The 22,943-nt window shown below is 44.3% G+C and overlaps 2 protein-coding genes across 5 annotated transcripts in view; one reads left to right on the forward strand and one right to left on the reverse strand.

Annotated features, from left to right (window-relative positions):
* Nucleotides 1-16,295, reverse strand: part of MMS19 (MMS19 homolog, cytosolic iron-sulfur assembly component) — a 33,486-nt gene extending 17,191 nt beyond the window's left edge. For 2 of the 4 annotated variants that reach the window (XM_042908644.1, XM_042908645.1), the window contains exons 1-3: nucleotides 15,963-16,295; nucleotides 2,087-2,135; nucleotides 171-271 (exon numbers count right to left, since the gene is read on the reverse strand). In XM_042908644.1, the coding sequence (XP_042764578.1) occupies nucleotides 171-271; nucleotides 2,087-2,135; nucleotides 15,963-16,074 (262 nt within the window). In that variant the 5' untranslated portion in view covers nucleotides 16,075-16,295. Of the gene's footprint in view, nucleotides 1-170; nucleotides 272-2,086; nucleotides 2,136-15,962 lie in introns of those variants that run through there. The other 2 variants (XM_042908643.1, XM_042908646.1) reach the window with 2 other exon arrangements.
* A 204-nt stretch (nucleotides 16,296-16,499) lies between these two features.
* Nucleotides 16,500-22,943, forward strand: part of UBTD1 (ubiquitin domain containing 1) — a 52,362-nt gene continuing 45,918 nt past the window's right edge. Inside the window, exon 1 of the mRNA XM_042908655.1 lies at nucleotides 16,500-17,004. Within this exon, the coding sequence (XP_042764589.1) occupies nucleotides 16,935-17,004 (70 nt within the window). The 5' untranslated portion in view covers nucleotides 16,500-16,934. The remainder of the gene's footprint in view (nucleotides 17,005-22,943) is intronic.

The following is a 22,943-nucleotide window of genomic DNA, read 5'->3' on the forward strand; positions in this document are numbered from 1 at the left end:
ATCTCTCTGCCACATATACCAGTGAGGAATGAAGATACTGAATTAGTGGTTCACAGATTCCTTATGCCCTCCCTTTTCTCTTCCCTCCCTATAAAGTTGGCTTGAATAGACAAGGAAGGAAGCCTTGGCTCAGCAATCTGGGAAGATATTCCTACTAGCGATGCCAGTACCTTCCTTCTCCAGGAGCAAGGAGTGACACTGGAGTAGCACCTGTGACAGAAGCTGGATTCCTCGTGCCCGAGTTCGGGGTTCTGGATTCTCTAGAGATGACCTGGGGAAAGTAGGATATAGAGAGCTTGACATAACCCTGTTGAAACTTTTGAAAGCATAAATATTTTGAAAGTAGTCACACTCACCCCCTGGGCATGGAATCCAGCCCAGGAAAGGTGTTCTGTAGGTACTTAGCATTACAGATAACAGTAAAGCCAGAGTCTAAACAGCCAATTCCCAGATTGATCTGGCATTCATTAGAGGCTCATCTGACACCACCACCAACAGAAGTATCCATCTCCAGGCGCTGATTGGGCATTTGGCTTATTCTTATATGATAGTGACCTTCCTCTGAAACAGAGCTTAGCAGCTACCCACAGGGCTCAACAGATCATGGGCAGCTGCAACTTCTACCCAAACAGGAGAATAAATATATTACTGCTAAGAAAAAAAGTGCTGAGAGCAACCAAGATCTTAGGCCGGGGTGGGTAGGTGGCGGGAATCTTTATAACTGCAAGTTTACAAAGTAAGATGGTCAGAATAAATGTTTTAACTATTTAGGATTACTGAATTGGAAAACCTGGACTGAGGCAATAAGGTAACTTATCTTCAGAATAGGTCTTATAGAGATTACATTTAAACATACTTGAAGAAATCTAAGCAAGTTAATGGAGGAAGTAGAAGATTTCTGAAGGAGAAATGACTAGGACATTTGACTGAAATCTCAAGGATAAGGGTGTCTATACCTAGGGGTAAAGGGAAAAAATAAAATCACTCTTGACAGGAATAGAATAGGATCTTGTCGAAAGGCCCTGTTAAGAAGTGGAAAACTTGGTGTTTAAAATTAGACCAAGGCACACAAGTGTTCATATCAGCATTATTTAGAATACCCCAAATTTGGAAACAACCCTGATATCCACCACCTGATGAATGGTTAAACAAAATGTGAGATATTCATGTAACAGATTATTCTTCAGCAAAAAATGAAACACTATCGAAAGCCATAACAGGGATAAACTGAAAACATATACTAATGGGCATCAGGTTTCTGAGGTAATGAAAATGTTCAAAAATTGACTGAGGGTTGTATAAATCTGTGAATACACAAAAAGTGATGAACTTTGTGACATATGAATTACACCTCAATAAAGTCATTTTTTTTTTAAATGGACCAAGGCCACACATGAGTAGAAAGGCCAAATGGTCTCTCATGTGGGAGACAGACATAATAGCAACCTACATTCCACCTCACCCTCCCAGTTTTCTAGTTTTCTGCTTCAGAAAACAAGCTGGCTGAGACAGTTAACCTTTGCAAATAAAACGTCAATTTAGATGGTCTACCAAGTATGAAATAGGAGAAAAGCAGCAACAGACAAGCACATACTCCCTCTGGTGCCTGGATATCTGGTTTTAACACTGATCTTCCAGCTGTTTCCTCAGACCTTTTCCTATAGTGAGGATCTGGTGCAGGGTCAGCTTCCTGCAAATCCCCAGGCAGGGCCCACGAAAGGTCTGAATCAGATCCACACTGACTAGAATCCCATGGGGCAGGTAGGTCTTTAAGAGGCACAGGAGGAATCCCAGCTCTAATTAAATAACAGTTGATGGCCTTCAACCACCCATCTCACTCCAAACTTGTGGGCTGATCCAGGAACTTCCAACCCTTCCTCCCTTAGGAACTTAAGTCAGGTGGCATCAAACTTGTTTCAGGAGAAACACAGGCTTACACTGAGGCAGAGAGGAAAGGAGGGTACTGGGCCACAGCAGGAGAAATTCAGGACCAGTCAGGTCCAGGAAAGCAGCAGTGTACAACACAACCTTTTCAGAGTGCACAGGCAGGGCTGGGAGAAGGGAGCTCTACGGCACAGGCTCTTACCCAAGGGCTTCCACCACTTGTAACACTGTATAGCTTCCAGATTTCACATCTAGAGGAAACAAAAGAAAAAAATATAAACCCAGTCCCAGTATTGAAAGGATCTAATTACCAATGTTTCCTGCCTACCCTAGGGTTTGTACCTTGGGGCACCCTAGAGCCCCTTCTACGTAAGAGGTATTACTGTAACACTTCAAACATGCAGCTTCAATTATAGAAATTGAAAAGGAAATAAACATATCGTTTGTAGATAATGACTGTATACCTAGAAAATCCAGAAGAAATAACTGAAGAAATATTACAAATAAAATAATTCACAGGACTCCTGGGTGTCTCAGTCAGTTAAGTGTCTAACTTCAGCTCAGGTCATGATCTCATGGGGTTCATGAGTTCAAGCTCCAAGTTGGGCTCTCTGCTGTCAGCACAGAGCCCACTTTGGATCCTCTGTATCCTTTGTCTCTGTGTCTCTCTGCCCCTCCCCTGCTCATGCACTCCCTCTCTCTCTCAAAAATTAATAAACATTAAAAAATAATTTATTAGCTGAGTACAAAATTAGTATTATGAAATTAAGAACCTTCACATATACATATATACACAAAATGCCCTGTAAAATGATACAAAGGAAAAAAGATCCTATTTATAATAGAAAAAAAAAGGGGAGGGAAAAATACCTGGATATAAACTTAACAAAAAATGTGAAGAACTGAATAGTGAAAAACTTTAAAGCACCAGTGAGGAGCACAAAAGAAAATGTGAACAAATAGGCATGCCATATTCATGAAAGACTCAAGAAAACAGATCTCCCAAATTAATCTATAATTTTAAGCAATCTCTATGAAAATACCAGAATTTTTATTTTGGGGGGAACTAGATAAACTTATTCTAAAGTTAAAATGCAAAAAAAAAAAAACAAAAAAAAACAACCCACATAATTAGGCAAATTTTGAAAAAGAACAATGGGGGAGGGAGGGAAGGTAGACTTTACAGATATTAAAAAATTGTTATAGGGGCGCCTGGATGGCTTAGTCGATTAAGTGTCCGACTTCAGCTCAGATCATGATCTCATGGTTCATGAGCCTCACGCTGGGCTCTGTGCTAAGAGCTCAGAGCCTGGAGCCTGCTTCAAATGTCTCCCTCTCTTTGCCACCCACCCTCCTGCCTCCCTACTTGTGCTCTCTCTCAAAAAAAATAAAACATTAAAAAAAAATTTAACATGCCACAAACAAACATTAAAAAAAAATTGTTATGGGGTGCCAGGGTGGCTCAGTCGGTTAAGTGTCTGACTCAGGTCATGACCTTATGGTTTGTGAGTTTGAGCCCCACATCTGGCTTCTAGCTGCTCCCCGCCCCCCCATTCGGGCTCCACGCTAAAAGTGTGGAGCCTGCTTGGGATTCTCTCTCTGCTCCTCTGCAACTTGCACATTCTCGCTCTCAAAATAAACTTTAAAAAACTGTTTCAAAGTCACAATAATAAATTTGTGTATACTTTTTTTAGTGTGTACTTTTGAATATACTTGAAGATTTCTAGAATAAAAGTAAAAAAACAAAAAAACAACCAGCATAGTATGAGTTCATATTTTTAAACAAAGAAATCAATGGTATAGAAATAGTAGAGAAAGTCCAGAAAGAAATACAAATGCATATGAGATGATTAATTTTAAAATTTCAATTAATGGGAAAACTAGACTACTCAATAAACAGTGATGGAATGATTGGGTTAATATTTGGGAAAAAAAGTCTTGACTTTGAATCTTTCATCAAAGTAAACTTTTCAAATGGATTAAAGAAAAAGACATGAGAAAATTCCTAAGTATAAACTAACATTATCAGAAGCCATTGGAAAAAAAAAAAAAAAAGACTGGTTAGGGGCGCCTGGGTGGATAGCTCAGTTGGTTAAGCATCTGACTCTTGATTTTGGCTTAGGTCATGATCTCACAGGTTGTGAATTCACTGTCTGCAATGACAGTGTGGAGCTTGCTTGGGATTCTCCTTCTCTCTCCTTCTCTCTGCCCCTCCCACTCCCATGCTTGTGCTCTCTCAAAATACATAAACATTTGAAAAAAAGATTGGTTAAAATCAGCTACATTAAAAAATTGGATTTTCTGCAGGACAAAAACAAACAAAAAACATCATTAAGACAAACTAGAGGGGCGCCTGGGTGGCTCAGTCGGTTAAGTGTCCAACTTCAGCTCAGGTCACGATCTCACGGTTCATGGGTTCGAGCCCCATGGTTCATGGGTTCAAGCCCCACATTGGGCTCTGTGCTGACAGCTCAGAGCCTGGAGCCTGCTTTGGATTCTGTGTCTCCCTCTCCCTCTGCTCCTCTCCCACTCATGCTCTGTCTCTCTCTCAAAAATAAACATTAAAAAAATAATTAAAAAAAAAAAGACAAACTAGAAAAACATATTTGTAATTCTTACAACATAGGGCTTTTTTTAACCAACACATAAAGCTCCTACAAATCAATGAGAAAAAGATCAACAACCGATTTAAAAATGGGCAATACCTTGGGGCACCTGGGTGGCTCAGTCGATTAAGCATCCGACTTTGCCTTAGGCCATTATCTCACAGTTTGTGAGTTCTAACCCCCTTGTCAGGCCTTGTGCTGACAGCTCAGAGCCTGGAGCCTGTTTCAGATTCTGTGTCTCCTTCTCTCTCTGCCCCTCCCCCACTCCTGCTCTGTCCCTCTCCCTCAACAATAAATAAATGCACATTAAACAAATTTTTTTTTAACATGGGCAAAACCAAAAGAATGAACAGGCATTCTACAGAAGATACTCATATTCACAACAGAAATACAAATTAAACTATATGAAAGTCTTATTTTTAACATACTAGATTGGTAAAAATAAAAAATAACTTTGTAACACACCTATGTTTGGTGATGGTATGCAGAAATAGGCACTCTTACACATTACAAGTGGAGTATAAATTGGTACAACCCCTTTATGGAAGGCAATTTGACAATATGTTTAATAAAAATTACAAGTGTATATATGTTTTAATTCAGTGAATCTTCTCAAAATTTATCCTATATCCTTGTAAAAGTAAAAAATAGTGCATACTACACACATACACACACACACACGCTGATAATGGGACATGATCTAAAATCCAGACAATGTACAAAAATAATATATACAATACTAAGTGCACAGCATTGTTTTTAAGGGGAAGAAAGGTTGTTTCTATTTGCATTTATTTATTTCTCCAGAAGATAAAAGGAACTAATATTGGTTGTCTCCAAGGAAGGACACTGGATGGCTAGGGGGTTGAGAGGTAGACTTAAAAAAAAAAAAAAAAAAAAGATGTTTTATTGTGAAATAATTTTAGAGTTAGAGATTAGCATTAATGTATTACTATTAAACTCTAGACTGTATTTAAATTTTACCAGTTTTTCCACTAATGTCATTTTTCTGTTTCAGGATCCAATTAAGGATACCACATTGCAATTAGCCATCATGAATCCTTGGTCTCCTCTGGTCTGTGAAAGTTTCTCAGTCTTGTCCTTAAGGACCTCGATATCCTAAAGCACTTTATAGAATGTCCCCCAATTTGGGGTTTGATGTTTTCCTATTGCTTAGACTGGGGTCATGGGTTTTGAGAAGAATAGCACAGAGGCGAAGTATCCTTCTCATCATATCATATCAATCATACCAGGGGCACAAGGTATCAATATGACTTATTTATTATTGGTGATTTTATTTTATTTCATTATTATTATTTTTTAATGTTTATTTATTTTTGAGGGAGACAGAGCGAGCAGGGGAGGGACAGAGAGAGAGGGAGACACAGAATCCAAAGCAGGTTCCAGGCTCCAAGCTGTCAGTGCAGAGCTTGACGTGGGGCTTGAAGTCACAAACTGTGAGATCACAACCTGAGCCGAAGTTGGATGCTCAAATTACTTGTCGAAGGTAATATCAGCCAGCTCTGTGAACTACAGAAGTACTATTTTTCCTTTCCCATACTATCTTCTTTAGAAGATTCAAGGGGGAGGCAGAGATTAACCTCCACTTCCTAGAAAGGAATATATCTATCGACCTATCTATATTATATGGAATTGTTCTGTAAGGAAGATTCATTTCTTCTTTCCCCTTTATTTATTCAGTCATTTATTTTACAGCAGCATAGACTCATGTACATTTATTTTACACTTCAGGTTATAATCCAATACTAGGTTATTTTGCTGTTCAAGTTGTTCTATCTTTGGCTGCAGGGAGCTTTTTTAGATTGGCTCCTGTCTTTTTGACTTGTCCCATCCATCCATCCATCCATCCATTTATTTTTTATTATTTTTTTAACGTTTATTTATTTTTGAGACAGAGAGAGACAGAGCATGAACGGGGGAAGGTCAGAGAGAGAGGGAGACACGGAATCCGAAACAGGCTCCAGGCTCTGAGCTGTTGGCACGGAGCCCGACGCGGGGCTCCAACTCACGGACCGCGAGATCATGACCTGAGCTGAAGTCGGACGCCCAACCAACTGAGCCACCCAGGCGCCCCCATCCATTTATTTTTTAAAGTTTATTTAGTTATTTTGAGCCGGGGGAGGGAGGGCATGAACAGGAGAGGGGCAGAGAGGGAGAATCCCAAGCAGGCTCTGCGCTGTCAGCATAGAGCCAGATGTGGGGCTCTATCTTATCAATCGTGAGGGCATGACCTGAAGGGAGATCAAGAGTGGATACTTAACCAACTGACTGAGCCACCCAGGCACCCCATTTATTTATTTTTTATAAAGTTTTATTAGAGCACAGCCAGCTCATTATTGGTTTTTAAATTTTATTTATTTATTTATTTAATATATTTATTTCTGAGAGAGAGAGAGAGAGCACAAGCAGGGGAGGGGCAGAGAGAGCAGGAGAGAATCCTAAGCAGGCTCTGCACCTTCAGCGCAGAGCCTTAAACTGTTAGATCATGACCTGAGCCAACACCAAGAGTCAGATGCTTAGCCAACTGACCCATGCAGGCACCCCTTAATGATTTTAAGAAATCTCTACACCCAGCGTGGGGTATGAACTCACAACTCCAAGATCAAGAGTTTCACACTTCACCGACTAAGCCATCAGGTGCCCCTGTTTTAAGTCATCTCTATACCTAGTGTGGGGCTTGAACTCATGACCTCAAGATCAAGAGTCACATGCTCCTGGGGGTGCCTGGGTGGCTCAGTTGGTTAAGTATCCAACTCTTGATACTCAGGCCAGCTTAGGTCATGACCTCATGGTTGGTGAGTTAGAGCCCCACATCAGGCTCTGTTCTGACAGCACAGAGCCTGCTTCAGATCCTGTCTTCCTCTCCCTCTGCCCCTCCTCTGCATTCTCTCTCTCTCTCTGTCGTTCAAAAATAAATAAACATTAAAAAAAAGGGTGGGGGGCGCCTGGGTGGCTCAGTCAGTAGAGCGTCCAACTTTGTCTCAGGTCATGAACTTGCGATTTGTAAGTTTGAGCCCTGCATCGGACTCTGTGCTGACAGCTCAGAGCCTGGAGCCTGCTTCAGATTCTGTGTCTCCCTCTCTCTCTCTCTGTTCCTCCCTGATACACTCTGTCTCTCTCTCAAAAATAAATAAGGAATAAAAATAAATTAAAAAAAAAAAAGTCATATGCTTTACCAACTGAGCCAGCCAGGCACCACATCGTTTCACTTTTTAAGTACTTTCTTTTTTAGCACTACAAAATACTATAGGCTCATCCTGTAATTTCTCTATCCGAGCCCTAGAATCAGCCTTTTCTCCGAGAAACCCTGATTCTTTTTACTGGAGAATGCTATTACCAACCAAGATCTGGGTATAGCTGTGCTTGCTGCTATTGGGATACCACTGCTCCTAGGCCCCACTTAGCTGGGAGACACAGATGTCCCAAGGAGAGCTGGGAAACACATATGTACGTATTAACCCATATATATATGTACATGTATATCTTTAATTATTTTTCTATCTGTATATATCAAACTAAACATGGGGCACCTGGGTGGCTTAGTCAGTTAAGCCTCTGACTGTTGGTTTTGGCTCAGATCATGATTTCATGGTTCATGAGTTCGAGCCCCACATCAGGCTCTGCACTGATGGTGTGGAGCCTGCTTGGGAGTCTCTCTCTCTCCTTCTCCCTGCCCCTCCCCCATTGTGCTGTCTCGGTCTCTCTCAAAATAAATAAACGAACTTAAAAAGAAAAACACCTAAATATAAGGTCATGTTAAAGTCTCCAGCTATAATCCAGGACCACAGGGTCCATTCTAGCCTCTCTCCTTGTTGTTTGTAATTTGTTTCTCTGACAGTGAGAAATCTGGTTCCCATTATCTACCACTTATTATTTTTTCAATCCTAGTATAGCTACAAATTACTTTCCAAATTGTCAACTTCTGTGAGAAACAGATTTATAAAAGCCAAGTGTGTTTATGTACAGTTTTGTCTTTTTTTTTTTTTAAGTTTATTTATTTATTTTGAGAGAGAACGTGAGCAGGAGAGGGGCAGATATAAAGAATCCCAAGCAGGCTCCACACTGTCAGCCCAGAGCCTGACACAGGTCTTGAACCCACAAACCATGAGATCATGACCTGAACCAAAACCAAGAGTTGGATACTTAACTAACTGAGCCACCCAGGCACCCCTGGACAATTCTGTCTTTAGTCTCCAGACAAAATACTGTTTTACCAAATCACTTAGATCAGCTCCCTCCTCCCTTTAGTGAGGACACATCATACACTAGTAATACAGTAGATTCATTTGTCACTGTCTACATTCTTTTTTTTTTATTTAAAAAAAAATTTTTTTTAATGTTTATTTATTATTGAGACAGAGAGAGACACAGCATGAGCAGGGAAAGAGAGGGAGACACAGAATGTGAAACAGGCTCCAGGCTCTGAGCTGTCAGCACAGAGCCCGACGCGGGGCTCAAACTCACGAACCGTGAGATCATGACCTGAGCCAAAGTCAGACGCTTAACCGACTGAGCCACCCAGGCACCCCTCACTGTCTACATTCTATCTTGAGATGGAAGGGAGGTTTTTCTCCATGTATCCTTTTGTACCTTTTAAATGTTGTACCATGTCAATATATTACTTATTTTAAAAATACATTTCTAACAGCACAATAGTAATTCACACAGATCTACCAGAAGCTTCTTAGGACATATTCTCAAGGAAGAAACAGAGAGTAAAATCTTAGCAATCTTCCTAAGGGTTTGGTTACCACAGAGGAGTTCTAGCTCCATCAGGAAATTACTTGCAGCAGCCTGTTCTGGGTCTCCAACCCACCTACCTCTAAATGTCAGACCTAATAGGTTAGCATTCACCAACACTAGACTTTAGCTAGAGTGAAAAAGCGGCTTGAGTAAACTCCTAAACTTCCAGTTCCCCTTAAATTTGTGGTCTCAGCAACAGGGGTGAGTAGAACTAGATAAAGGCTCACTCTGGTCCTAGAGTAAGAAGTCCAAAATGCCTGAGAAAAGGAGCCCTCTAGTCAGGATTCATAGCTCGTGACTGGCACCAATTTAGACATCAGGCACTCTTAGCCCTACTCGTGCCAGGATGTGGAAGGCCCAGCTGCTGCCCCTGTTCCTGAGAAAGAGCCAAGTGAAAAAATGTCCAGGCTGTAGGGTGGGGGAAGGGACAGCAGCCAGACTAACAGGACAGACCAAGGAACTGACAGTTAGGCTCTGTACCTCATTCCTTAATGGCAACACTGAAGTGAACAGAGATACTCATTTCTGGGTTATACACTATAAAAGAGTATTACACAGTTTGGGAAGGTGGAAAAGAGTACCTTTTTGGAACCTCTTGGTCAAAGACCAGGTAACTCTGCTAAAAACCCCATCTAAACACTAATTTCAGTGGTGGCCACAGAGGGAGCATTTGTGCACAGGACGCTCTAGAGGACTGATTACTGTTACTAGCAAAGACCATCACTGAACCATCATTCTTCTTCAGCAAGAAAATCAAAGTCCCCTGGGAATGCTGGGCTATGGTCTAACGTTGGAAATACCTGAAGTGCTATAAGACAGAGACCTGCCTAATAAGCCCCATTCAGTTGCCTCTAATTTTTTTCATTTAAAAAAAGGGTCTAATTTATATACAGCAAAATGTACAGATATTAACAGTATAATTTGATGAGTTTAAGCAAAAGTATACCTTGAGTAACCAACATCCCAATCAAGATGTGGAATATTTCCAGCAATGGACAAAGTTCCCTCATGCCCCTTACCAGTCAATTCCCTCTCCTATAGGTTGCCTCAAGTTTCATAAATAAAAAAGACTTCTTCACCATGAGTATACAGCATTATGAAACTGGCTGTTTTACAATTACAAATAGACACCCATTGGCATGTGATTCCTTGAATTCCAGTTATGGGTGAACTCTCCTGGCAGAGCCCTTTGGTCTTCATACTTTTCACAAGGATCTTATCTTGAATTAATGCAGCACAAACATAAAGAAACGTGAAGTATAAAACTAATACAAAATTAGAAAAGATGAAAAGATGTTACTTATATAAGCTTTACAGCTATTATACAATAAGAAATAAGAGTAAGGAAAATGGTGAGTACAGTGGCAAAAAGCTAGAATCAGTATTTTGAGGGTGTTTTCACAAACATAACTAAGCCTAACATTTTATTCTAGTTTTGTCGAGTCTACCTCAGAAATGTCTTTTAAATAAGACTCTTCCTTTCCATTCCTTTAACCAGACTATATAGAGACAACCTTCAAAACAGTCCTCCACTTTTTGGTGTGCTGAAAATGTTCTAGAATTTTTAGATAGTTGCAATGATTGCAGAACATTGTGAATGTACTAAAAGTCAATTAATTGTACACTTAAAATGGTTAAAGAGGTTACCTCAATTTTCTTAAAAGCCCTTTCCTAAGGGCACCTGGGTGGCTCAGTTGGTTAAGTGTCAACTCCTGGTTTCAGCTCAGGTCATGATCTCCCGGTTCATGGGTTCAAGTGCCACACTGGGCTCTGAGCTGGCAGCCTGGAGCCTGCTTGGGATTCTCTCTCTTTCTCTCTCTGCCCCTTACCACTTGCGCGCTCTCTCTCTCAGAATGAGTAAACTTTAAAAAAATAAAAAGCCTTACAAAAATGTTTACGTACTTATTTTGAGAGAAAGAGTGCTAGCAGGGGACCGGGGGGGGGGGGGGGGAGCAGGAGCAGAGAAAGGTAAAGAGAGAATCCCAAGCAGGCTCCATGCTGTCAGCACAGAGCCAGACATGGGCTTGATTACATGAACCCAGAGATCAGGACCTGAGCCGAAACTAGAGTCGGACACTTAACCGAATGAGCAACCCAGGTGCCCCTTAAAAAAAGCCATTTAATCCATCCACACTCTATCTAGAATTACCTCCCTAAAATGCAGAATTACTTCCCTGCCCACCAGTCTCTTTTGCTCCTTACTGCCTAAGACCTGACTCCTTGGCTTGATGTCCTTCACACTTTAGCCCTCGAAGCCCCTCTAGCCTCACCTTTAATCATGACTCCTATCATTCACTCACATGTCCCAATTTATCAAGCTCTTCCATATCCTTAATCCTGTAAATATTCCCTTGGTTTGAAATGCCTCCTTCCTGTCAAAATTCAACCCTTCAAGATCCAGCTCAAATTACTCCCTTTCATGTTTCTCCACAATTCTTTAACAAAATTGTCATGTGTGCTTGTTTTATTTATTCAATATTTATTAAGCACCTATTACAAATCAGGTACTGGGGTTAGGGCTGGAGACAGAAAAAGAGACAGGGAGCTTTTAAGGAGTCCACAGTCTTGTTGGGGCAGAAAGACCTTTAAAACAATCACAGTGAGGGGCGCCTGGGTGGCTCGGTGGGTTGGGCGTCCAACTTTGGCTCAGGTCATGATCTCACATCCGTGGGTTTGGGCTCTGTGCTGACAGCTCGGAGCCTGGAGCCTGTTTCGGATTCTGTGTCTCCCTCTCTCTCTGACCCTCCCCCGTTCATGCTCTGTCTCTCTCTGTCTTGGAGGTAGATGAACGTTAAAAAAAAAAAAAAAAAAAAAAAAAAAAAGAATTAAAAAAAAAAACAATCACAGTGTAACACGCTCAGTGTTGCCATAGTGATATAAACAGAGACTGAGTTAGCATAAGAAAGGAGTAAAATTCCTGGGTTTATGAACCCATCACTAATGTTTTAACATTGTAAGTTTTCCCAAACGAACACTACCTGAATCCGGAAGTATCATTAATCATGCACTCGGACTCCTGGGATAAAAGAAAAGCTATTAAGGGGCTAATTTTCCTAAAGGTAGTCTCACTGGCATTAAGGAAAAACAAATGTTAAGTTCTTTTCCCTACATTAAGTAGGCTTAAGTTTTTCCAATGTGTCCAAGACTTACTCTCTAAAAATGGACCTACTAGCACCTCCGAACTACCCACGCTTCCCTCAGCAGGGCACCAGTTCATATGGAGCACTGAGCAGTCATCAAAGGAGTATTTATATGAGACTGACAGAATGTACAATCAGACCTCTGTCTGATGGAGTTGCAGCCTCTTGAGAATCTGGAGGAGCAACCAATGGAGGAAGGGGGAAGGATGTGAAGGAGCAGTAGAGAGAAAAATCCCAATCAGGACTCAGTTTCAATCAAGCTGAGGATGCCATAGACATTTCTCAGAACTGTTTTACTGTTGTTTAACAATCTTTTGGTTTCAGGAATAGTGGTCTCCCACAAAAGTGGGAAAACACAATACAAAAAGACTGAAAAGAAAGAAAATCCAAATAACTGAAAGGAAGAAAATTTATATCCATAACACACTTCAAAATCAGCTTCCTTTCCAACCTCCATTTTTGAACAAAGGACTTCTCCTTTGTTCATCCTCAGGCTCAAAAGCTTGGGGTCATCATAGAGTCCTCACTCTCCTTCAACTGTAACTAGTTAGGCCTCAAATTCCACAGATTCTTCCTTCAACATCTCTCATTCCATTCACTTACACAGTTTTTTACTGCATACTTAGTTATGCTAGTCTCCAGGAGACTTGGGTGGTAGGTATAGGATAGGACGTGGAAATATATACAGAAACAGCTACTACACAAGTCTGCTAATAACTGCTAATAAATGAGTGTCTGAGAAATAAATACCACAAAGATTTTGAAATGTGAGATGATGTCTGGCTGGAGTAATCAGGAAATGCTTGGGGGGCAGGCAGTAAGCACTCAAGCCGACCTTGAATCCGAGGTCTAACTTTGATCAGATGGAGCTAGTGAAAGGAACTGGGAAGGAAAGCATTCAGGGAATAGCAAATCCAGGTGGCTGCCAGGCACCAAAGGTCCAGGAGGAGTGGTAAGAGTAAGGGCTGGGGCCAAGTAGTGCAACCTTTGAATGCTAGCATAAGAAGTCTTTAAGCCTTAACCTACCGGTTCATTTCTCTGCCACCTACTTTCATCAGGAACTTCACTGCAAAGGTGCAAAACAAAGTTGGTGGTAGCTGTCTTTGTGATCATAGGGTGTCATGGAACAGGCTGCTGCTGTGAGTGGCTGAACAGAAAGCTGGTCTCTTTAGTGCTAACAAAACTAGACTCAGGCTGGATTAGAAAGCACATCTAATTTTGGGAAGGTTTCAAAACCCTGTCAGCCTTCAACAACATTAACCAGGGCTGTGATCTCAGATTGAGAATACCAATTTAATCCTTCTCAAATTTGCCTTCATTATATGACTCCCCTGCTCAAGGATCTACGATGAGTTGTATTACCTACAATAGGTCATTCAAATCCCTCTGCCTGGAATCCAAGGTTATGCATAATCCAACCCCACCAAACCTTTTCAAACTTATCTGTTACTATCAACCTCCTTTCCTAGTCAGTAGGGCTAAATTACAACAGGGCTAGTGTTACAGTCTTAGTAGAGCTGAGTTACATTTAAAGTACATAATAGTTAAGGCCATTTTTTTAAAGCATAAAAAATATAAATTTTAGGGGCATCTGGGTGGCCCAATCGGTTGAGCATCCAACTCTTGATTTCAGCTCAGGTCATGATCCCAGGGTAGTGGCATCAAGCCCGGTGTCAGGCCCCATGCCAAGTGTGGAGCCCACTTAAGACTCTCGCTCCCTCTGCCTTTCTCTCTTGCTCGTGTGCTCTCTTTATATTTATATATATATATATATATATATATATATATATACACACACGCACACACACATATATATATACACACATAAATACATATATACACATATAAAATATAAAAACTTGGCAGTCCTTATTCATGCTGTATTCTCAAGTGTGTTCTGAACTTGAAAAGTCCAAAATTATTGTGTTCATACGGTATAAATGTGAAAGAATAGTCACAAATGACACTGATGTAACAGTAGGGGGAGGGTGTATGCATTATCAGTGAATGTTAAACACTTAAGATTTTACAGTTCACTGGAGATGAATTGTACACCAAAATAAACTGTAAACAAACTCTAGTTAATAATATGCCTACCAAAGTATTTAGGAGGAAGTATTTAGAAGGATATCTGCAATTTAAATAGACGGAAAGATGTGTGACAAAGCAAGTTATATTAAAATGTTAATGGTAGTTGAGGTGTTGCGTGTAGGTGTGTCTGTTATGAAATTCTCTGCTGTATGTTTGAAATTTTTCATACTAAAAAACACAGAGGGAAATGGCATTGATAACACACTATGCTTCGTGAAGCTGTAAGAAGTTAAAATTGTTGGAATGGCAGCATCAAGCATTTGCTCCTTGATGCTTCCTTGCTGGCATGCACATAACCCACGAAGCCCTTATTTTCTGGTGTGGTATACTCTCTGTTTGCATGGTTATCTCTCCTACCACAGTATAAGTTCCTGGTGGGCACAGAACCAGTCTAATCTGGATTTAAATGCCTATTGCTTTGTATCGTGTTTGGAGAATAGTATGTGTTCAATAATGGTGGGATGACTGAATGAAAGTGTAACTGCTAAGGACCAAAGTAATATACTCTCTCACAATTCACTTTTTTCATTTCTCACATACGTTAAAAGTTAGTACGTTCCGTGTTCAAGAGAAGTGTTGTCTTTTATTTTTCCCCAAGCATGCAAAATTTCTAAAAGTAAGACAAAACTCATCTGTGTTATTACTTTGTATTCTATTACTTAAACAAGTCTGAAGACCTCCTGACACTCAACAACTCTTTAGGTTTTTTTTGTTTTTTTTGTTTTTCCTTTTTCTGAAAGTGAAGTCTCCGACTTCCAAGGACATCTGGAATTTGTTTTAAGCAAATCTTAGATATGTTGTGAGAACTAAGAGTTCCTGAACTGGCCAAAAGCAGGAAACCGGAGATCTGGGGAAAAGATAAAAACAAACACTACATAAAAAACTCACGAAGCAAATTAATCAAGAACTTTCCCAAGAAACAGAGGGAAAGTCTTAAGGAGGCTTCGCGGAACATCTCAAACTCCCCCCAGAGCGGCTTCTCCCCTCCTCTCTCCTATCACAGCCAGTCAGAGATAGCGCCGCGCGGCCACTCCCAACATGCCACGCGACTGGAGCTGGTGCCGCGGAAGATGCTGCTTCTCACGTCAACCTCCGCGAAACAACGTGCTTTCGCGGCGGGAGCAGCAGATTCTGAACTGGAAAACCTAGGTCTGAGTCCCTGCTGCCCCACCCGCCTGATGTGCCAGTCTCTCGTCCTCTCTGTGCTTCAGTTCCCTCATCTGTGAATCGGTAATGACTCTGTAACCCCAGTTCGCGCACAGGGTGATTACTAAGATGAGGGGCGTAAAGGCGCTTTAAAGAAGACGCAAGACTCTCAATTTGTTACGGTTCTTAAACACGCGGTGCTTACAACCAGCCCCAGACCAATCTCTCAAAGTCACCGCTGTCCCTCACTCCCTTCCCGCCCGGCGCCTATGCTGAGGCCGCTCCCTCCTGTCGGCCCCATGCGGGAGCCGCGCGGCGCCGTCTGCCGTACCTGCAGCTACTTGGTCAGCCGGGCCCTCCTGCTGACCCATGACGAAGTCTTGCACGAGGCCCCACAGGGCGCCCGTAGGCGCCACCGCCTCCAGAGCGGTGGCGGCGGCCATGACGCGAACCAGAGACCGTGGGAGGGGAAGTGGGCGGTGGCACGGGATGGGCCTCTGAGCGCACGCGCCTCCTGAGCCAATCGCCTTTGGAAGGTTAAAGAGGCGGGGCGCTCCCTGGATCACGTGCCTGCCGGCTCCTGGCCAGGCAGTTCCAGGGAGGGATGGGACGGTTCCTCCCCGAGGGGCGGGGCTTGGAGACGGGGCGGTGGCGCGGGGAGGGAAGGCGGCTGCTGGGCACGCAGCCGGGGGCCATTGAGGGCGAATAATTCCCGGCCCGGCTCCCGGGGAGACGGGCGGCGGGGCGGGCACCTGGCTGGGTGGGGCCGAGGGGCGGTACACACCCTGGGGGAAGCCAATGAGAAAATCAGGCCCGGTCCGAGGGGGCGGTGCCGTCGGTCACATGCACACCTGGGGCGGGCGGCGGCGGAGGCGCGGGCACCGCGAGCGGGCGGCAGGGAGCGGGGCCGGGCTAGGGCGGGGTTAGGCAGGTGAGTGACAGGCTCCGGGGGGCCGGCCCCTACTGGGAGCTCCGAGCGAGCAGGGAGTAGCTGCGGCGGTGCCCGCCCCCTCTCTCCGCCCCTCCATCGGAGCTGGTCTCCGGCCGGTCACCGTCGCGGGCCCCCCTGGCCCGGCCACCTGGGACTGTGCTGGGGAATCGGCCACCTCCCTCTCTCCCGTCGCCCGCAAAGTTTGTGGCGAAGCCGGCGCCCGGGCAGAGCGCGCCCCCGCGGGGAGATCGGGGAGCGCCCGATGCCGGGAGGCAGGAGCCGTTGACCCGGGACGCCGCCGTCCGGGCAGGATCGCAGAGCAGCAGACAAGTCCGCCGCCTCCGGTGCATGGGGCCCGGCTGAAGAGCCAGCATGGGCAACTGCGTGGGGAGACAGCGCCGGGAGAGGCCGGCCGCCCCGGGACACCCCCGCAAGCGAGCAGGTAACGACGAGGAAAGGAGCAGGGCCACGGGCGCCTCGCCAGTTGTCCCCCTCCTCGCTCGAGTTCTGGGCTTCCTAAACGACCTCCCACGGCTCCTGACGCCTGGGTTTCCCCGATGTCTGCTCCGGAGCCAGACGGGAGCCCCCTCCCCAGCCCTGGTAGCCGGGGGAGCCGAGTTGGGGCAACTGCGAGTGCTGACCCGGCTGCGAGCCCAACTCGCTCCAACTGGGAAGCTCCGAGTGAGGGTGGGGGCGGGGGCAGGAAATGTTTGCAGACCGCAGCGGGGCCGCGGAGGGGAGGGGGACCCCGGACGGGGGCGCCTCTGGCCTGGCAGCTGGGTCGGGGTCGGAGGCTGGCCCGTCGGGGCACTGCGCGGGCGGCCAGTCGTCCCCAGAACTCGGAGCGAGCGAGAACTGTCGCTCTTCCAAAGACTGTCTGTGTCATTATCGGGCTGCAAATCGTGTCTGCCGGAATCCAACTGGCAAAAGCAGCGCAGGACTCTGGGAAAGAAATCTTTATTTTTCCCGCAGGGCTTTTTAGAGCTTCCCGGCTGTCTGGGAGTCTAGAAAAGGTGGGGTGTGGGGTGAGAATTGCGCTCGGGTTTGTTGGGATCCTTCCCAGCCTTGGGGATGGGATCTGCTCCCTGGTGATCCGCGAGGGCTGGGCAGCGCCTTCTCACTTTCTTGGTACACTCCTCCTATCCTGGCTCTTCGCCCTGGGAAGAGGTCTGGCGTTCGTTTCCCCGGGTCTTGTACTCACTTCCTTCTCTGAGAGTGTTGCAAGGACCTTCTGAGAATGATAAAAATCGTATACTTTAGAGTTGAAAGGGACCTTCAAAACTTGTCTGAAGTCCAGGTAGACTTACCTCCTCCTGTCTGTGTAGAAGCCCTGATCCAGAGAGGTTGAAGAACTGGTCCAAAGTCCCACAGCTAGTTAGCAGTGCAGCTGGGGCTAGAAAGCAGTCGCCTGTTCCACCCAGTTGCCACATATCCCTTTTTGTAAGAGGAGCCACAGGCATAGTATAGTCATTAATGAAGTGGAAACTCTAGTTGGAATTTCCTGTCTCCTTTGACACGGAAGGTGTGTTGCTTGGGTTGTGGGAACTGGGAAGGAAGATGAGGGGAAACGTGGGGGAAGCAGAGAAGGATGTCTGTGTGGTGGACAGGATGACTTCTGGAAGAAGAAACGTGTTTTTATGGGGGTGGGGGTCATAGGGTAAAATCTAACATTGAAATCCTGTTGGCAGCCTTGTCCATTCTGATTGAGAAAAATTGATTCTCAAACCCAAGGGCTGGCTGGCTTTCTTTCTTTCTTTCTTCCTTCCTTTCTTTCTCTCTTTCACTTATTCAGCGAATATTTATTATTTATGTGCTCAGGCCACATAATTGATTTTGTAGCATTTTTCACTGGTGACATCCCTCTCATACTTGAAACTACCCCCCCCCCCTTCCCTTCTTGGCATTAGACTATCCTGGTTTTTTTCTCTGATCACTCCTGCTCACCATCACATCACCTCCTAGGTGTGGGTGCACCACGGTGCAGTTTGGCATTCTGTTCTTTCTCTCATACTCCCTCCCAGAGAAATTGTACACAGTCCCACAACTCTTTCCACTGGGAAGACCCCTACACTGTATCTTCAACTATTATCTGTCAAACTCCAGATTCATACCTGTAAATGCCCACTGGACACACTGATGTAGTTATCCTTTGGATTCAACACTTCCAAAACCAAGCTCTGCATCTCTCCCTTCAGCAAGCTTCCCTTTACTCTTCCATTCTTGCGGTTGTCCAACTTCATACTTTGGAGATGTCTCTGCTGACTTTCTCTGCCTCCTAGTCAGTCATCCGCTGGAACCTGCTGGTTCTTCCTTGGCAAGTCATTCTAACCTGTCCCTTCCACTCTGCTTCACTCTCTTCTCCTCTGAAGTCCAACCCACCTCCCAGGCTGAAGTTAGTTCCCCACCAAGGGCAAGTTAATCTTCAGTCATTCATCCCATGCCTGCACACTGTGGTCCCTCCCAGAAGATGTTTGTTAAATTAACCTGTTCTGAACCCTATAATTCTATGTTTAGAAAAAATTTTTTTAACAGAAACTATTTTTTAAAATAAATCCTACGTCCAACGTGGGACTCAAACTCACAAGCCCAAGATCAAGAGTTGCATGCTCTACTGACTGAGTCAGCCAGGCACCCCTGTTTAGTAGTCTTTTTGCATCTTTCCACTTCTGTAAGAACTTTAACTTTCAAGGCTTTTCAGTTTGATCTGGTCCTTTCTTTTAAGGTGTGATTTCTTTGTCTTCCCCGGACATTAAAGCCACGCTGTTTGCTCATTGCCATTTCTCCCTTCTTATCAAGAACCTTTCTTCCTTTTGAGGTTTGCCTCAAATCCCCTATCTTTCTAGAAGCACCTTGCCTGACAATTCTAACCCCCCCTTCTGAGAACTCCTGCAGACACATTATGCCACTTAACAATTACCTACTCCATATTATTAGTCATTTCTTTGATGTTTATAGTCTTATATCAGAAACTACATTGCAAGCCTTGAAGACCTGGGTTCTGTCTTATCCTTGTGTGTCTGTCTCTCACACTCACTCATGTAGCCATATACATACACACATGCACACACACTCAGCACCCAGCACAGTGACTTGTACAGAGGAGCCACTCAAATATTTGTTGACTTTAGAATGTTAACCCGACTGTATCCTGTCATCTAGATTTTTCATGTAAACATTTTACTGAAGTATCTATCTGCATTTTTTTTTTTACCTGCTAGTGTATCATTTTTTTTGATTCTGCAGGTCTCTCTGTGAATAAAGCTATTCATAAAGTCCAAAGCCAAGGGGAACTCTGTAGGATGACAAGTTTGGTATGAGGGAAGGAATCCTTCTTAACTTCACAGCATGCACCTGGCATTCCTGTAACATCTGCAGCTTACCCTTTGACAAAGACATAGTTTGATGTTGTAACACTAATGCCTAAAACTCCTCAACTCCCTTGGTGACTCTTACCTTTCCTTTGCCACTGGTGTAATGGGGAAAAATCATCAACAGAGAGCTACAACCTGAGTTCTAGTCCTAGGCCTGGAGCTGGGTGATACTGGGCAAGTCATCAAACCTCTCTCAGGTCACACTTTCAATGTCTCAGAAAGGAGCAAGGTTGTACAAAATCATTAGAGCTGTTTCAACATCTTCATAAAGGCACCTGTTCAAAACTGCAAAGTTATTGGGTTGAAATTTCAGGCCTTGTTATGTCATCCTTTGGCCTTAGTTCTGGCTTCCTAGTCACTTGTTAGGTAGAACAGAGACATAATGCCCATTGGTCAGGCCATCTTGCATTAGCTATTTAGTTTTTAACTGTTACTCATAATGCATCCCCCGAAAGTCTAGGTTCCCCCTCCAGGTGCTGGGTGGTCCTTGCACTCTTCAGAGAATACTTGAAGATTTACTCATGTGGGGTGCTCCCACCACCACATATATATACCCAGGGTAGATCAATATCTCTGCCCCTGAAGTGGGTAAGGCAGCCCCTCCCCCAGCCACCCCAGGGAGAAATAGAGGTGGTAGAACTGGGCAAGTCTCTTGCCCAGTTCTACCCTTTGAGAATGTGGCAGGGCTGAAACCCAAATATCTGACTCTGTGATGTGCCAGGCATATCCGCTTACATTCTGGAATCTCAAGCCCGGTGTGGACAGACCCAGGGCCCTGTTTTGAGCTGGTTGGGCTTGGCACTGTGGTTGCAAGAGAGTCTGCTTCTCATTGTGTGGGCTGCTGTGGCTATTCTTGAGGGAGTAATTGGGCAACTTCTCCATTTGCTCAGTAAATATTTACTGAGTGCCAGGCACCTTGCTGGCTGTGAACAGACATGGTTTTTGGCCACATGAAGCTTACAGTTTAGGGGCGGAGGGAGAAAATAAACCTATAGTCATACAAATTCCATGTGATCATACATGGAAATCCTGTATGATAATACATACGGTTATGTATTACTATATATGCTGGTGACTCACACATTTATAATTTCAGCCCATCCTCTTCAGCTCTAGCCTTGTATATTTTGCTGGTGGTCAACACATTGGATGTCTGACAGGCTTCTCAGTTTAACACGTCCGAGACAAAATGAACCCGCACCCCCCACTCCTGCTCTTCCCAAAGTCTTCCCAGCTCAGCTCATGGTGATTTATTTCATCCTTCCGTTGCCCAGGCCCCCAAAACACTACCCCAAAAACACACCCCTGACTCCTCCCCTTTGCCTCAGCCCCACATCCATTTAATCAATAGGTCCTGTTGACTTTGCCTTAAATATACCCAGAACCTGAGTCCCATCATCCGCACACTTTGGCCCTGCTCTAAGCTCCCGTCAGTCTCTTAACTGACCTTCCTGCTTCCTCCCTTGTCTCCTGACAGACCGTTTTCATCGCAGCAGCGAGAGTGGTGCTGCAAAACCGTAAGTCAGCTTTTGTTGCTCCTGTGCTCCCCGTTTCATCCCCAGCCCTTGTGTTGGCCTACAAAACACTATACAATTTTCACCAGCTTACCTTTCCTAAGCCATCTCTTGCTCTTCAGCCCCTGTTCCACACCCCCTGGTACCTGAACGGGGCCCTCCCTCCCTCACCTCCTCCACATTCTTCCTCAGTCAAGCCCTCTCAGGCCAGCCTTTTATAAATCGATCCCCTTCCCTGTACTACCTGCTGTCAGCATTATCCCCCCCCCCCGCCCCCTTCCCTGTTTTATTTTTCTCCATGGCAGTTACCATCATCTGACATTGGCTGCCTCTCCTACCGCATGTGGTCAGGGATTTTTATTTGTTTGCCCCCTGATACATAGAGCAGTGCCTGGCATACAGAGGTGCCTGATAAGTCTTTGTTGAATGAAACCAGTGTATCCCTAACAGTGTTGGGAAGGTCTGTAGAAAAGCAGGAATGAGCAGACCTGACTGCTCTCTCATCTCGTAGGTGTTAGGGCATGCATCTAATAAGGGGACTTAGGCTGCAGCCTCACAGTGCTATTCTGTTCCTGGGACTGGCTTCTCTGTCATCCCAGGCCTGGATAAGGTCTCAAATACCTGGCATATAATTCCCTGTGATTTGGGAGCCTCTTGCTAGGAGATACAGGGGCTATGGCAGCAGAGCAGAGTGAAGTCCCCTATTAAGGTCCTAACCAGGCAGTGTCACTTTCTTGACATTTTATGTCATTTAATGCATCTGACTGTGGACCCCTCTCTCAGATACACATGGTATTTGTAGTCATTAACTCAAAGGGCAGGGATGGGGTGGTCTAACAGACTGGGAAGCAGGAAGGCGGGTGATGTGGATTCCAGGCCTCTCTCTGCCAAGTAACTTGCTGAGGAATTTTTAGAATCATAGAATTTTAGAGGTGAAAGGAACTTAAAGTTTTCTTTAACCTCTTTTTCTTTTCCAGCTATTAAAAAGAGAATAAAGGTATATCTGCTCCCTGCCGAGTTCACAGAAACGTGGTGCAGGCTATATAAAAACTGCATGGGCTCCTTTAAGTTTTCAGTGTGTTGGGGTCAAGGCATTGTAGGGAAGTGCTCAAGGTCAAGTGTATTCAAAAGGGAGGAAGTCTAATCTGGCCCTTTCTTAAGTGGTGATCTTGGGCAAGTCATTTGTTTTGTGCTCAGTTGATCTTCTATTTTAAAAAATGATAATTATTTGCAGTTTACTTCAGAAAGATGTTATGGGGATAAAATAAACGAACACTGTTTTGAAAATTGGTTTCATGACTGCATGGTCTACTCAAATATGAGATCCCAACCCAGATCCTCATCTGGCATTGATGGGAAATAAAGCGTTGGTTCTCTGCTTCTTCCTAATTATGTGTGCGGCTTTGATCTCTCTGAGCCTCAGTTTCCCCATTTGTACAATGGGATGACTGCTACCCTACCCACCTCCCAGAGAGGTTTTAAGAATCAAGTGAGAT

The sequence above is a fragment of the Panthera leo genome, chromosome D2 (genome assembly GCF_018350215.1).
Source record: "Panthera leo isolate Ple1 chromosome D2, P.leo_Ple1_pat1.1, whole genome shotgun sequence".
Lineage (NCBI taxonomy): Eukaryota > Metazoa > Chordata > Mammalia > Carnivora > Felidae > Panthera > Panthera leo.